We start from the raw sequence: 16,438 nt of genomic DNA on the forward strand, positions 1-16,438 counted from the left end.
CCTGTGTGGCTCAGTCAGTTAAGCATCTGCCTTCAACTTAGGTCATAATCCCAGGGTCCTGACATTGAGCCCCATGTCAGGCCCTCTGCTCAGTGGGGAGCCTGCTTCTCCCTCTCCTACTCCCCCTGCTTGTGCTCTCTCTCTCTGTCAAATAAATAAATCTTAAAAAAAAGAAAATATTAAAACATTCCTGAAAGGTCTGAAAATAAATCTGAACAACTGAAAAGGCACTCTTGTACTTGGATAGTATAACTCCTTTGTAAAGATGTCTTCCCAATTTAATATACTAATTTAATGCTATCTCATCAAATATAATAAGTTATTTTTTATAAAGCTAGACATGTGGATTCTGAAATTCACATGGAAAAATTAACATGTAAGAACCCTGAGAAAAAAGAGCAATAAAAGGAGGACTAGTGCTACCAGATGTTAAAACATGCTCTACAGTTTCTATAATGAAGATTCTGTGGTAATGGCAGAGAAACAGGCCTACAGACTAATTTTACTGAATAGGAAGTCCACAGATAGACAAAATGATATATGGAAATTTAGTATATGATAACTATATCACATAACTGAGAAAAAGATGAATGTTTTAACAAATGGCATGGGACCCCCTACGTAGCTATTTGGGAAAAAAGTTAAATTGGATACATCATACACTAGAATAAACACCATATAGAACAGAAATGTAAGAGTTCAAAAACTGAAACCACATATGTATTAAAAGAAACATTGGGGGGAAGTCGTTTACAACCTGGATGTGGGGCAAGTCCATTTTAACTATAACTCAAAATCTAGAAGCAATAGAAGAAAAGAATTGTGACTTTATCTACATAAGAATGCAAAACTTCAGCACTGCAGAAAATAGATACCATAAAAAAAGGAAAAAGACAAATGAAAAACTGGAAGAAAATGCATGCAACTTATATCATAAGCAAAGGGCTATTTCCCAAGTATGTAAAGAGCTTTTAAATGATGAGAAAAACAAGATAGAAAGAATGGTCAGAAGACATGAACACACAATTCATAGAAAAAGAAATAAAAATAGCCTTCATCATAGGAAAAAAATACATCATTCACAATAAGAGAAGTGCAAATTAAAACCAAACTGAGATGCAATTTTTTAAAAACCTAGGCAGGGGGCCTGCTAGGCAGGGGGCCTGCTTCTCCCTCTCCCTCTGCTGCTCCCACTGCTTGTGCTCTCCTGCTCTCCCTCTGTCAAATAAATAAAATCTTTAAAAAATTAAAAAAATAAAAAATAAGAAACTAGGCAAGAAATAAAAGGCATCCATATTGGAAAAGAAGTAAAACTATCTCTATTTGCAGATGACATAATCTTGTATAGAGAATCCTATGCAATCTGCAAAATGAACTATTAGAGCTAACATACAAGTTCAGCAAAGTTGTAGGATACAAGACCAATAAGCAAAAACCAGGTGTATTTCTATACACTTGAAACAATCTGAAAATGAAATTTTTTTTTTTTAAGATTTTTATTCATTTATTTGATAGAGAGTGAGAATGAGAGAGCACAAGCAGGGGGAGCTGCAGAGGGAGAGGGAGAAGCAGGCTCTCAAGTGAGCAGGGAGCCTGATGTGGGGCTTGATCCCAGGACCCCAGGATCATGACCTGAGCCGAAGGCAGATGCTTAACCAACTGAGCCACCCAGGCGCCCCTGAAAATAAAATTTTAAAAATTCAATTTTGAGTAATAGCAAAAAGAATAAGAAACTAAGGAATAAATTAAAATAAGTGGAAAACATACAAATAAAAACAGCAAAACATCACTGAAACAAATTAAAGAAGACCTAAATTAAGTGGAAAGATAATGTTCGTTAATTGAAAGACTTAATATTGCTAAGATGGCAATACTCCCCAAATTGATCTAGATTCAATAGAATCCCTATTATATCCCAGTGGCCTTTTTTTTTTTTTTTGAAGAAATTGACAATCTGAGCCTAAGATTCATATTAAAATGCAAGGGATCCAGAATAGCCACAAAAAAAAAAAAAAAATCTTGGAAGAAGAAAAAGGTTGGAGGACTCATGCTCTGCAATTTTAAAACTTACTACAAACTTACTGTAATCAAGACAGCTTGATACTGGCATAAGGATATACAGCTCCATGAAATAGAATGGAGATTCCAGAAATAAACCTATACATCTATGGTCAATTGATTTTCAGTAAGGGTGCCAAGACAATTCAATGGGGAAATAGTAGTCTTTTCAACAAATAGTGTTGGGACAACTTGGTATCCACATGTAAAAGAATGAATTTATGCTACTATTTCATACCATCTATAAAAATTTAACTCAAAATGGGTCAGAGACCAAAATAAAAGAGATAAACTTAAAACTTTGAGAATTTTGAAAACATAGATGTAAAACATAACTATGAAAACATAGGTGTTGGGCGCCTGGGTGGCTCAGTTGGTTAAGCGACTGCCTTTGGCTCAGGTCATGATCCTGGAGTCCCGGGATCGAGTCCCACATCGGGCTCCCTGCTCGGCAGGGAGTCTGCTTCTCCCTCTGACCCTCTTCCCTCTCATGCTCTCTGTCTCTCATTCTCTCTGTCTCAAATAAATAAATAAAAAAAAAATCTTAAAAAAAAAGAAAACATAGGTGTTAATTGTTGTGACCCTGGGTTAGGAAATGATTTCTTAAATATGACACCAAAAGCAGAAAGACCCAAAGAGAAAACAGATAAATTGGACTTCATCAAAATTAAATACTTCTGTGTACCAAAGGATACTATCAACAAAGTGAAAAGACAACCTACTGAATGGGAGAAAATATTTGTAAATTATATATCTGATAATAATTAGGCCTAGTGTGCATAAGTATTTCTAACAACTCAACAATAAAAAAAAAAATCAACCCAATTAAAAAGTGGGCATTTCTCCAAAAAAAGATACACAAATGGTCAATAAGCACAAGACAGAATACTCACCATCATTAATCATTAGGGAAACACATACCAAAATCACAATGCTATAACACTTCATGCCAACTAGGATGGCTACGGTTAAAAACATGGACAACAATAGGCGTTGCTGAGAAGGTGGAGAAATTGTAAAACCCATATAATACTGGTGGGATTATAAAATGGTAAATCCACTTTGGAAAACAATCTGTCAGTTCCTCAAAATGCTAAACACAGAATTCCATGTGACCTAGTAATCCCAGTCCTAGATATAAACCTAAGAGAATTGAAAACAGGTGTTGAAACAAAAAATTGTACATGAATATTATAGTCAACAGTATTTATAATAGCTGAAATGCGAGATAACCCAAAAGTCCATTAATTGATGAATGGATAAACAATATTTGGTACATTCATATAATGGAATATTATTTAGCCATAAAAAGGAATGAAGTACTGATATATGCTGCAACATGATATAATGATATAAGATATTATAGTAAGTGTAAGAAGTCAAACACAAAAGGTCATATATTGTATCATTCCATTTGAATGAAATGTCCACAATAGGCAATCAATCCATCGAGACAGAAATTAGTGGTTTCCAGGGATAGGGGGAGGAGATGGAGATGGGGCAATGGGGAATAACTGCTAATGGGTATGGAATATCTTTTTGAGATGATGAAAATGTTCTGGAATTAGATAGCAGTGATGGTTGCACAACTTTGTGAATATTCTAAAAATACTGAATCAACCACATAGAAGGGTGAATTTTATGGTATAATAATTATAACTCAATAAAATTTAATTTTTAAAAAGAGTAATCCAGACATAAATGTTATGTTAAGGAATTCCAAAATTTTCTGAATGTGGGGATCACTGAAGGATTTTGAATAAAAATATGGTAAATTAGATTTAGGTTTTAGAAAGACAACACTAACAGCAATGAGAAGAACAGGTTAGAAGGAAGAGAGCCAGTAAGAAGAAGGATCATCTAGGAGTCCATTCAAATAAACCTGGCAGGCAATGAGCGTCTGAACTAAGGCAACAGTAGCTGAAAAGGAAGGGACAACCTGAAGAGATATTAGGGGAATGTACTGGTATCCAACTGTACTGACCTGAGTTATCACTAAAGTAAATGTTCAAATATAGCTTGTTTTCACTGATAAAACAGAGTTTTATTATCAACTGTTCAGTAGAATTAAAATAACATAACAATTTACAAAACCAATTATCTACATTTTCTAACAAGCTGTGAATCAGTTTATGGTTCCTACAATATGAATTGTTGTTTCCAAAAGAGCACTATTTTATAATAGTGCCAACAACTGTTTTTCATTTTCACCATAACTTTTCCAGAATAAGTGCTAATTCTATTTGTTTTCAGTTACATTAGTACTCATTGTAATAAAGATGAGAAATATAGAGTAAAAGAGCAAAAAGATTCCTTTCATGCTACTCCCTTCTCTAAGGTAAACACTTTAAAACTTGGCATTTATCATTCTGTTCTTTTCACCTTTTGTACGTGTATGTATACACACACATGCATACACACATTCATACACATATAAGTTTCAAAATATTTGTAAATGATGGGGCACCTGGGTGGTGCAGTCAGTTAAGCATCCAACTCTTGGTTTCGGCTCAGGTCGTGATCTCAGGGTCGTGAGATGGAACCCCATGTCGCACTCAACATGGAGTCTGCTTGGGTTTCTCTCTCTCCTCCCATTGCCCCTCCCCGCTAAAATAAATAAATAAATCTTAAAATGTTTGTAAATGGCATCATACTCTACATGTATCTGTGAAATACTTTTATCCTTAACAATTCCTATCAGAACTTCCCCTCATAAATATAAAGAAAATACTAGTTTTACCCCAGCATTGTAGCTCATAGAGGGATGTAATTTATCCTAATTTATCTATCTCCTTTGATAAACATTTTGGAATCGTTGTTGTTGTTGTTGCTGTTAAAAAATAAAAGAATAATCCCAGCGCCTTTTTCAAAGTTCGTACCAGTTCCTGCAAGTACCAGTGTTTGTATAAAATGGGGATGGAATCACAGAAATTCAGAGTTGGAGGGAACAGGGGCTGTTGCTCATTCTAAGGGGTATTTTCTTAAATGAAAGAAGGACCTGCAGACTTATCAGCTAATGAAAATACTTCAGGTTACAAAGAAGCAAAGATCTATGATAAGCAACTTGAACAAGCATTACTTTCAAAGGTAACATGGAATTATAAAAAGAGCACTGGACTTGGGGTGGAGATTTCTGGCCCAAATTCTGACATTTTCTACCATGAACAAGTCCTTGCTCAAGGACTTTCTATCCCAAACTGTAAAATGTAAATAAAACTCCTTCTCCACTGAGTTGGTGTGAGTCTCAAAGAAGAAAATGAATACAAAAATGACTTTTAAAGTGTCAAATGCTGTTCACATGTTAATTAATCTTTAATATCTATTCCTGTGAATTTCCCTCTGGTATTACTGTTGATTTTAATGTGTTAGATAGCTTTTCTCCTGATACTCCACATCTCCCAATATAAGTGTCTCTCTGCCAGAACACGCAAGTCTACCATAACAGTCAATCTTACATTCCTATTTTACTAAATAATATCTATTAAAGAAAAGAAGAATGAAGTTAACATTTACTGACTACCAGATAAGATACTAAGCAGTCTTTTCTTTTTTCTTTTCTTTGTTTTGTTTTCTTTTCTCCTTTTCTCTTCCTTTTCTTTTTGAGAGAGAGAGTGGCAGAGAACACAGGTGGGGAGGAGAGGGAGAAGCAGGCTCCCCACTGAGCAGGGAGCCCGATGTGGGGCTCGATCCCAGGACCCTGAGACCACAACCCGAGCTGAAGGCAGACACCCAACCGACTGAGCCATCCAGGTGCCTCCTAAGCAGTTTTTCTTATATTAGTCCTGAGATATAATTATTCCCATGATATAGGTACAGAAGTTTAGAGTCAAGTAAACTGTCTGGGGTTGGCAGATTAAATCTGTAGCAAAGCCACAACAGGGATCAAAAGTCTGATCACCGACACATTCTCACTGAACTCAAAGTTTAAGAACAATCTATTCGCAACTCACAACAAACCAATCTTTCCATATATACTTGTCTATCTCTTCTAAGGTCCATTTTCTGATACTAATTTCAACCTTCCCAACTTTTCTACCAATGAATAACAGATTTCTTTCTTTTTCCCATATACATATTGATCAGATTTCTACACAAAGCAGCTCCTCTACTGCACAGATGTCTAAAACCCTTTCATTTGTCTTCTTGCTACACAGGGGGAGAAAAAGTTGTTCTAAAACTTGACAGTAAAATTGATTTTTGAAACACACACATGCGTGTGAGCACACACACACACACACACACACACACACACACACACCCCATTGTAATGAGGAAGTATTCTAAGTCATTAATATTTTAATTACCTTCCAGGTTCCTTTACTCCCAGAGCGGAGTCTTTTTCAATCCCTCTCAAAATTTAGCTTGACACTTCCCAGGAACATAGACTACCTTAGGTGATTGAGATATCAGAACTACTGAGCAGCAGGGGTAAGAACAGAAAGTACAGAATGTTGACTCTGAAAATAATATCAGAAATCATCTGGTACATTCAAGTACAATGGAAACATGAGAGTGCTATTGAAGTGACCCGTGAAATGTTAAAACAAAGGGGTAGGGGGTCAGATTTGTCTCATCTCTGGAAAGTGGGAAGTATGCAAGGTACAAGCCACTTGACTTATCTGTGCCAGAGAAATTATTTGGGGACTGGACTGAAAAAGACAAAGAAGGCTGACTATCCTTACTGAGGAAGAGTAGCATTACTAGGAAGTAGACAAGATCCTGAAAGGATTCTTGGAACACTGCCACAGGGGAGAAAATGGCAGATAACACTCCATGGAAAAATATTGCCAGGAAACCGATGTGACTTATTGTATCACTGACATATTGTATCATAATATATCACCATCAACTTTAAAAGTAAAAAGGAATTATAGCTACACAACAAGAGAACAAATCAGAGATATGAGCTTCAGGAATATGCAGGAGTCAATAGAAGCTAAAACATGAGCTGGCAACACCGGGCAAAGAAGTGGAAGAAAAACAAAACTTTCACAGAAATGAAGCTAAATTGGGAGCAACACAAATAATGATAGATACTCCTGAAACCACTGTAAAGCACGCATAAAACAGGATTGATAAAATTAAGCATAATAAAAATAAAGATGAAGAAAACATTTTAAAACCTGAGAACAGGGGCACCTTGGTGGCTCAGTTGGTTAAGCGTCTGCCTTTGGCTCAGGTCATGATCTCAGGGTCCTGGGATCGAGCCCCGCATCGGGCTTCCTGCTCAGCAAGGAGTCTGCCTCTTACTCTTTCTCTCTCTTTCTCTCCGCTCCTCTCCACCACTAGTTCTCTCTCTCTCTCTCTCTCTCAAATAAATAAAATCTTAAAAATATTAAAAGCCTGAGAACATTTAAAATATTGAGGATAGGTAAAAGGGGAAGTCAACATAAATAAATATCAGTATATATTATATGTATTTAAAGAAATAATTCAGACAGCTTTGCATAAATGAATCAGGCCTTGAACCTACGTATTAAGTGGTCATACCAGGTTCCACAAAATATGACAAACAATAAATAACACTCAGATATACCCTATTCAAATGTAAAGAAAAATACCTGGGAACTCAGTAAAAATATCAAATCGATTATGAGTGAAAAATATTAGGGTGACCTCAGACTTCTACAAGATAACAGTCAATGCTAAAAGTTAGTAGAGCAATGAAAGAAAAGAAAGTGTGTTCCACCAACTCTACCCATAACAAAACTGCTCACCTTCAAAAACTCAGAGCACATAGTTCCAGGAGGTTCTTTTTTTAAAGAAACAACTAAAAAAGAAAAAAAAAAAAAAAAAAAAACCTTGGCTAACCAAAAGAGGTTGTGAAAATTGAACAAAATAATTATTTCATTTATTAGATATATTAAGATTACAAGTGGGGATGATGATCACAGAAAAATATGTAAATGTTACAAACACAAACAACATAGAAATGACACAACTTACAAAGTTGATAGGGAAATAGAATTAGTGCATATGTTGAGTTCCTCATCTTTCATGGCTGAGAGTCAAAACAGATCATTCATATCTGAAAAATAATAGAGGTATATACACTATTTAAAGGTACAAACACTAAGGGAAAGAAATGTAAGCACATAAACTGGGAAGCACAGAAATGAGAGTGGAAAAAATGGAAATATATTAAACATTTTCATAAAAGCATGAAATATATAGAAAGTAAAAAGGTAAATGACAAATTGGACATAAATATTTGCAACATATATCACAGATCCCTAACAAATAAGGAGCTTCTAAAAAAACTGAGAAACATCAACAACTCAAGAGAAAATTGGACAAGGATATGAAAAAAATAAAGCAAATCCAGAATATAAAAAATTCCATAGGACAAATGATCCAGTTTCCTCAACAAATAAATTACAGGGGAAAAAAAAGGGTGGAGGGGAATTGTTACCAATTAAAAGAAGGTTAAGAGATATATAAACCAAATGCAATGTGTTGACATTTTTTGAAAACTAATTCAAGCAAATAATTAAAATAAAAAGACATTTTTATTTATAATTTAAAAGATATTTGAATATGGATTGAGTACTAAATATTAAGGAGTCATTGTTAATTTTAGTACATGTGATGATGATGTTATGGATTGTTTTTAAAACCTTATCTGCTAGAGGAACATACTGAAGTATTGAAATTACCCTTCAAATTGATGTATCTAGGATTTGATTTAAAATATTCCAGGGGCGCCTGGGTGGCCCAGTCGGTTACGCATCCAACTCTTGACTTCGGCTCAGGTCATGATCTCAGGTGTGAGATCAAGCCCCCATGTCTGGCTCCGTGCTAGGCGTGGAGCCTGCTTAGGATTCTCTCTCCCCCTCTGCTCTCCCTCTGCCCCTCCCCCCTCCCAGTCTAAAAAAATAAAATAAAATAAAATAAAATATTCCATAAAAATTATAAGGAGAAAAGGGATAGATGTAGCAAAAATGTTCATAAGTTTTGAATCTGGAGATGGGTTTAAGGGGCTCATTACACTATTCTTTCTACTTGTGTATAGGTTAAAAATTTAACATACATTAGAATGAACATTTCTTTTTTTTCTTCAAATGAACATTTCTAAAAGTCCTGTATGGCAATGCAATTATCTGTGTCTAGAGAACAGACAAATCAGAAATATCATAATTATTTCAGGTACTATTGAAATATAATTCCCTTTGCTTTCCTTTACTGGTATTATTTGTTTTAAAACTAAAGATTTAAAATGAGGCACATAAAAAAATAAATAAAATGAGGCACATAAACAGCCATGTGACAGTTTTTTATTTTGAGCTGACTGGTTGACTCTGAATTGGCTGTTCAATTAAACTAACTGTACAAAGACTTTGGTTAAAATATAAGACATATTACTGCAATTTTGCTGATGAAATAATTTATCATTTAGGGAGGGGAGGAAGTATGTAAATGTTGTGAATAGTATGATAAGAAAAATAAATTTGTTATAGATCACACCTCAGACACCAGCCCAAGGGGATAAAGGGAGATACACAAACACTATTCTATCTGGCTATTCTGAAATCCCCTTTGCAGAACCTCGCCAGCACACCCCCCCCCCATATACTCATCCTGGGGAGGGCTTCTGCTCTATGAACAAATCTTACTATGATATTCATAATTACTTCAAGCAAGTCTTCCATCCCAGGGTAATTACATCATTAAAAAAAAAAAAGTCTTTGGACAACAGAACATCTGAAGATAAAACAAAACACAACAAACACACACACACAAAAAAAACATCCTAAGAGGAATTTCAGACAGGAGGGGAAAAAATGCAAGGGCCATGATAGGATTTTCATTAAGGGAAGTACGTGGTTACCAGCACTGTCAAAGGACACCAACCAGTTCATTGTATCTACCTTTAGACCTAAGTAGTCATAAGACTGCAAGGAATATACTTAAACTATTCAGTAATGCAAACTACCATACACTTTAAACACACCTTTAACAAAATTCATATTTCATAGCAAATAATAAATATGCTCCATGCAATTATCTCACCCTAATCCAGGACCTTGAAATGATGCCCCTTTATTAGCTTTAATTGCTTTAAGAACCTAGAAATTTTCTTGTAATTCATTTGTTAAAAAGCAAATGTTCCACTATTTTCAACAAGACATCTCCCTCTTCTTCCCCCTATTCTGCCTACTTTCAAATTGCTGAGGTTTTTACTACATTGTAATAGCAGAAAATAACCAAACACAACGTACATAATGTACCTCTAACTTGATATACCATCCTGCAAAACACAGCAACACACAAGTAAGGGATAGCAGTGTTTACCTACTCAAATGATTAAAGAACTCCAAAATACGTTGATAAATTTAATATGATTAATTATGACCTTTAATATGATTAATTTCATTTCCTTGATAGCATAATGTCAGCGACCATTTTAAGGCCAGTATGACCAATATGAGAATTCAGGAGTCTGAAGTTCATATTTGCTATTTCAACATTTCTACCTACATTTAACAGTTTGCATCCAAGTGATGCTTTTATTGTTAGACATGTTTATTTACTTATGCCACTGCCATGAATTTTATCCTGAGTGGTAGAGTCCTTGCCAAAAAACATGCTTTTTTGCAGAATCTGCACCCGAAGTAGCCAGATTCTCACACTGTCCTCTACAGCTCACAACATAGCCTGCTCTTCCATGATACAGGAAGGACATCCCCCCTGCCCCGCCCCACCACACATATCCACACACTCAGAGCAAGGTTATGCACACACACATACACACACACGCATGCGCGCACCCAGGATTTGTGCATTTCAAATCTCAGAAACTCCTTGGCCCAGCTTTTGTGGATGCTACTCAGATGCTGCCTTGGCATGGCAGCCTCACTGTGCAGAAATCCCTTCCTTCTCCACAGAGCATGTGCTCACTTGATTTGGTGGCAGGGAATGAATCTCATCTACTCGTCTTCAGCTGCCCCCCACCCCCAGGAACTTCACTCCCAGATCTAATCACAGTCCAGATTCTCTGTCTGGACCTTACCCGTAGCTAGATACCATCCCAGTTCTGGCTCAAGGCACCATAAAAGCAACAAACTGGAATCACTATGAGGGCAACCACCTTTCATTCACCACTCTATCTTTAACTCCTCTCAGTATACCCGGACCTCTGGTAATTTTGAATGACTGATTTTTGGTCTTCCTGGGTCCTTTACCTAGCTTTCAGCTCTTGCCTACCACTTTCCCACATCTACCCCTCCTTTGCTGAACCATATCCACCCATTCTTACCCTCCAGAAACAACTTTCCTAGGCCAGAGAAATCACTCCTGCCCTAAACATCTTCCTGTTGACCAAGTAAACTTTCTACGTGACTTTATGTCAGATCCCAGTGAGTAAATGATGTCTCACCATGCTCTCATTTCCACTCTCCCTGAGCCAGTTCCGTTCCTGTTCACCACTGACATTTTCCTACTGAAGCGAAACTCACAGCAAGATACCTGCTTCCCAAGTTAGACTTCCAATCCCAGGTCTGGGAGTAACAGCCCATGTTTACTGAGTGCTCACCATGGAGTAAGGACAACTGTAAATACCTCATGGGTGTGATCTCAACGAATCTATGCCTGTGAGGTGACCAGTATGATGACCAGTATCTTATTTAAACCACACTGTGAGGTTTACCAGTAAAAATAAAAGAATAACCAGCCTCAAAAGGTCTTATGTAATAGGGAAGTTTATTACCTAAATTAGAGATCTTAAGGTAGGGCTGACTCCAGTTATGGTACAATGGGCAGATATAGATGAGAACTCTGAACCCCTCAAATCCTCCTAAATGTTCTTGGTTGGCAGAGGTGGCTCCCATAAATCCCACAACCTAACTTCTCTGATTTAACATTTCAAAGGGTTCTTCTCAGCACCCACCCCATTCCCTCAATGCTTCTAAGCCCTCCAGGCGCACAAAGAGGTCTCAGCATAGCCCAGATAGCAGGACAAGGTCTAATTCAGGAGATAGCCAGGCATCTCGCCAATTTCCATAGGCAAGAATCTGGGACATATGTATGGGTGGGGATTCTAAGAGTGTTCACCGGGGGTGACAAAATGTTAAGGTCACTATTTACTATGGGTACACTCACCCAAGAACCAGGATTTAATGTTAACTCAAGCACCTGAAAGGGGCATTAAAACAATATGCTATGTTGTTAATTGAAGTCTGAACTCAATAGCACCCCACAGGCAATAAGAATTAAGGGACAGAATTTCCCTGGCAGTGTTGAGGAAGAAACCGAGAGGCTCAGGAAAATAGTAATATTATATGTGTCCAGATTTATGCCTGTTGTCCCAGTCTAATTTTTAGTAGTGTCCCCTTTCACTCTCTAGTGTCCCAGTTTGGGATGGTGTGCCACCTGCTCTACCACCCCTTACCCATGCCACCCTGGAGGCCCCAGAGGACACTCACTCCTCTTGCCAGGGCTTTAAGAAATGCCTTGGTGAGGAGAGTACCAGAATCCCTATAAAACCCTGTGGTAGCTGTCCTCTGTAGCCCAGAGATGACAGTGGTGAATACTGGGATTGAACTAGGTTCCCTGATCTCAGGGGAAAGAATGGGAGTCAGAGTGAGATTGGTAGAGGCCAACGATAGCACTTAACCATTAAAAGACACTCCTTTCTTCTCTCTTTTTTTTTTTTTTGTAGTGCTTGATATTTATTGAAAAGAATGTAAATGCTTTTTCCAGGTGGTATTGAGGAGCTGGGCTGAGTGCCTGTTTTTGTTTGTTTTGTTTTTAGTATTTTTGTCCAAATGCACACATCTGTTGGGACTGCTGCAGTTTTGAAACAAAAAGGACAGCTGTGCAAAACTGGTGCATAGGAGAAAAGAAATGTCAACAATTTGGCTGCCAGGCACTCTAGGCCCCAGCAGCAATCTGGTGGGGAAGGGGAGGACTCTGGGAGTAGGTAGGAAACTAACCAGGTTGAAAGATTGGCCCCTTCAGGGGTTGGTGAGCTGTCCAAATTAATGTCCGAGGAGGAGATACAGCCAACTCAGGCATCTTCTAGGTTGGTCCTTATTTTCAAAGGCTGTGGTCTGTCGCTGGAATGTGGTGGATGGGGTGAAGTGGCGGCGTAGGTCTCTGGGCAGATGGAGGCCTTGCAGTCGGCAGGGCAGGGCTGGCGTAGTCTGATCAGTTTGTAACAGGGACCTGCCCTATAGCTGGGGCTCAAGACACAGTCCAAATTAGCAGGGGAGGGTCCTGGGGCTGGCCAAAGTCGGTGGCGGCGCGCTTCAGAGGGAAGCCCCAGCAGCAGGTAACTGCAGCACTATTCCTGGAACAAAGGCAAGCACTACGGGGGGGATGAGGGAGAGAACCGGAGGGCAGGGGTAGGGAAGGGGATCCGAGGATGAAAGGGAGCTTGGAAGCTCCGGGCCGGGCAGGGGAGGTGGGGAGAGGATGGCGGCGTGCAGGGCCCTCCCCCCTGGGCCCGAGGGTCTCCCGGCCTAGTAATCATCATCTTCTTCTTCGTCGTCGTCGTCGTCTTCTTCGTCGTCATCCCAGCCAAAACACTGTTTCATCTCATCGAGGAAGGCCCGGTAATCACCTAGGATGGGGCTATCCATCTCAATGTAGGGCACCACCCACTCCTCGGCTTCCCCGGTGAGCAGGCTGATTAGGAATGCCACCTTCATGGCGTCGTTGCAGAATCGGTTCTCGTTGACGAGCATGTAAGACGCCGTCTGCACGATAAACTCGGGGAGCCGGGAGCTCTCGCCGCTAAACGTTTCGGGGAAGGGCACCGGGCAGCTCGGCGGACGTACCTGGCGCAGCAGGGTGGCCCTCTCGCACACCAGCAACCGTAGCTGTTCCATGAGCTGGCTGTTCTCGATGCTCAGGGCGCGGTGCCGCATCAGGAGAGCGTGCAGCAGCAGCACCAGCTCGTCCACCATGGCGAACGACTTGGAAGTGCAGGGCTGGGTTCGGCTCGGTTCGGCTAAGGTGCGCACGGAGGCCTCGCAGGAAGTGCGTGTCCGCGGAGGCTCACGGTGGCCAGGGGCGGAGGGAGGTGCGAGCAAGAGTCCGGCGGCTGCGCAAGCTCCTCCCACACAGCCACTTGGGCGGCCGGCGCGCCGGCGCGGCCCGGGTCGGGGGGCGTGGCCAGGGTGGCTACCGGCACCGCGTGGGGGCGTGGCCGGCGGGGGCTGGGGCGCGGAGACTTAGTCGGGCGAAGGGGTGGGCAGGGTTTCGGGATGGCGGGCCGGTAGTTGTCAAGGCCGGCGCGTGTAAAGGCAAGGGACCGTGATAGAGCCCCGGATGTGGGCCCAGCTTTAGCCAGGAAAGAGTGAGTGCTAAAACCCGTCTGTCAGGGAGGGACAACCTGCTCAAATTTAAAGGATTCATCACCCTTCCACTCAGCTGACTCACACAGTTCAGTGTTCCTTGGTGGGTCTGTGGCTACTAGATTCCACTTCTGTGTTTTGTTAACACATTTCTTTGCTTATTTAAATTTCACTTACCCAGAGAACTATTAGCACTGCAGACTGCACCGCGGGAGTCACACATCCTTTCAGAGTTATGAAAGACCCTTAGGGCTCCTCTTTCAAAACAAAACAATATTTAAACGGGGATTTTTCTTTAGGTGGGAAATAATACTGTGTACCTACCTCATTTTTAAAAAATTATTTTTCTCAACAGTGAAGTATAAAAAGTTCTGCAAAATCAACATTGGAGAACCATTTGCAGGCTCTTGCCTATCTTTGGCCCTCTATTTCATGTCCTAAAGTTAGTGTCCCTTGGCCATCATTCATACATTATTTGTTGCTTAACAATGAAGACTTATGTTTTTAAATGGTTTTGGTTTTCTACTTTGAACTTGATTATTCAAATAGTTGCTGACAGCTAAGTTGGGCCCAGGACCTTAGAGCTGACATTATGTTGGCTCTGCTTTTAAAATACATCCCAAGTTCAATCACTTCTTGTCACTTCTACCACTACCACCCTGACCCAGCCTTCCTTTCTCACCCAGACTGATGCAACTGCTTAGCTTTCACTCTTCTCTTCCTACAGTATGCACAGGAGTTTTGCTTTCTGGTGGCTTCAGTTACCTGTGCCAATGGTGGTTTGGCCTGGAATCAGTTGACCCTCCTTCCTGACCTACCATCAGAAGTTCAACAGTAGCCTGATGCTGCTGTCACAGCGCCTACGTCATTCACCTCACTGCGTCTCATCACTAGGCATTTTATCATCTCACATCATCACAAGAAGGGTGAGTACAGTACAATAAGATATTTTAAGAGATATTTTGAAACTTGTAGTAAAGTGTTATAAACATTCTATTTTATTATATTGTTAATGTCTTACTATGACTAATTTATTGAAACTTTATCATAGGTATGTATGTATAGGAAAAAACACAGTCTATGTAGAATTCAATACTATCCTCAGTTTCAGGCATCTACTGGGGATCTTGGAATGGATCCCCTGTGAATATGGCCAGGGAACGGGTGGGTGGTGTCTCAGGGCAGTGTCTCGTGTTTCTCAGTGCCCACAGATAAAGGCAGAGGACTTCTCCCCAGAGTAGGCACAGGAATCCTTTAGAACAAAAGTGAGAACTTTTTACTCCCCTGCTCAAAATCCTCGCAACAGGTTTTTCCCTCTCACTTGAAATAAAAGGCCAAGTCTTGGTCATGCCCCGCTGCCTCATTTCCTGTGCCTATTCTCATGATCACATTATCCTTCTTGCTTATTCTCACCACACATCTGGCCTCTGGATCTTTGCAGTTTCTACCTTACGAGGCTCTCTCCCCAGTTAGCTGCCCAACTCCTTCTCCCACTGTTTTCAGAGAAGACTTTCCTGACCACCTCATCTATCAGAGCACCCCACTGTCTATCAGTAATCTCTAACCCCTTACCCTGCTTCATTTTTCTACATAGCATTTATCATACTAGCAGCCATCATATCCTATAGCACTTTGTTCATCAGTCGGCCTCCACTTTAGAATGTAAAGTGTATGTGAACAAAGACTTTGCTTTGTTAGCTGCTCTATGCTGAATGCCTGGAAAAGTGTCTGGACCACAGAGTAGAAGATCCAGCAATGTTTGGTGGGTGAAAGAATCTCAGGATGCAGATGCTGGGATAAAAAATAGAAGTGGTGGCTGCACAAAGTGTTCAAAATACTCTTCAAATTGTCCAAAATGATCTCTCTCTGATCGTGTAACAGTAAAATGATGACTGACATAATAAAAATGGCAAAATAATTTTTAAAACACCCTATTTAGTATTTTTACAATAGAATTGAGTGGGCATCTATGGAAGTGAGTGGCTGAGAGGAGAGAAACAGGGCAAGGTCCAAGTGGGAAGAGGGGGACAGATCACATTACTGAGAGAGTGGACAGGGAAGAGAGCATGTAGGAGGGACTGTGA

The 16,438-nt window shown here is 39.8% G+C and overlaps 1 protein-coding gene across 1 annotated transcript; it reads right to left on the minus strand.

Annotated features, from left to right (window-relative positions):
• Window positions 1–12,693: 12,693 nt before the first annotated feature.
• Window positions 12,694–14,099, minus strand: LDOC1 (LDOC1 regulator of NFKB signaling). Its single transcript, XM_021684526.1, has one exon. The coding sequence runs from the start codon at window positions 13,962–13,964 to the stop codon at window positions 13,518–13,520; it is 447 nt and encodes a 148-aa protein (XP_021540201.1). The 5' UTR covers window positions 13,965–14,099; the 3' UTR covers window positions 12,694–13,517.
• Between the last annotated feature and the right edge of the window lie 2,339 nt (window positions 14,100–16,438).

This window comes from Neomonachus schauinslandi, chromosome X (genome assembly GCF_002201575.2).
Source record: "Neomonachus schauinslandi chromosome X, ASM220157v2, whole genome shotgun sequence".
Taxonomy (NCBI): domain Eukaryota; kingdom Metazoa; phylum Chordata; class Mammalia; order Carnivora; family Phocidae; genus Neomonachus; species Neomonachus schauinslandi.

Coding starts and splice junctions, on each gene's coding strand:
- LDOC1 (XM_021684526.1), bottom strand. CDS start 13,964: ATGGTGGACGAGCTGGTGCTGCTGCTGCACGCTCTCCTGATGCGGCAC.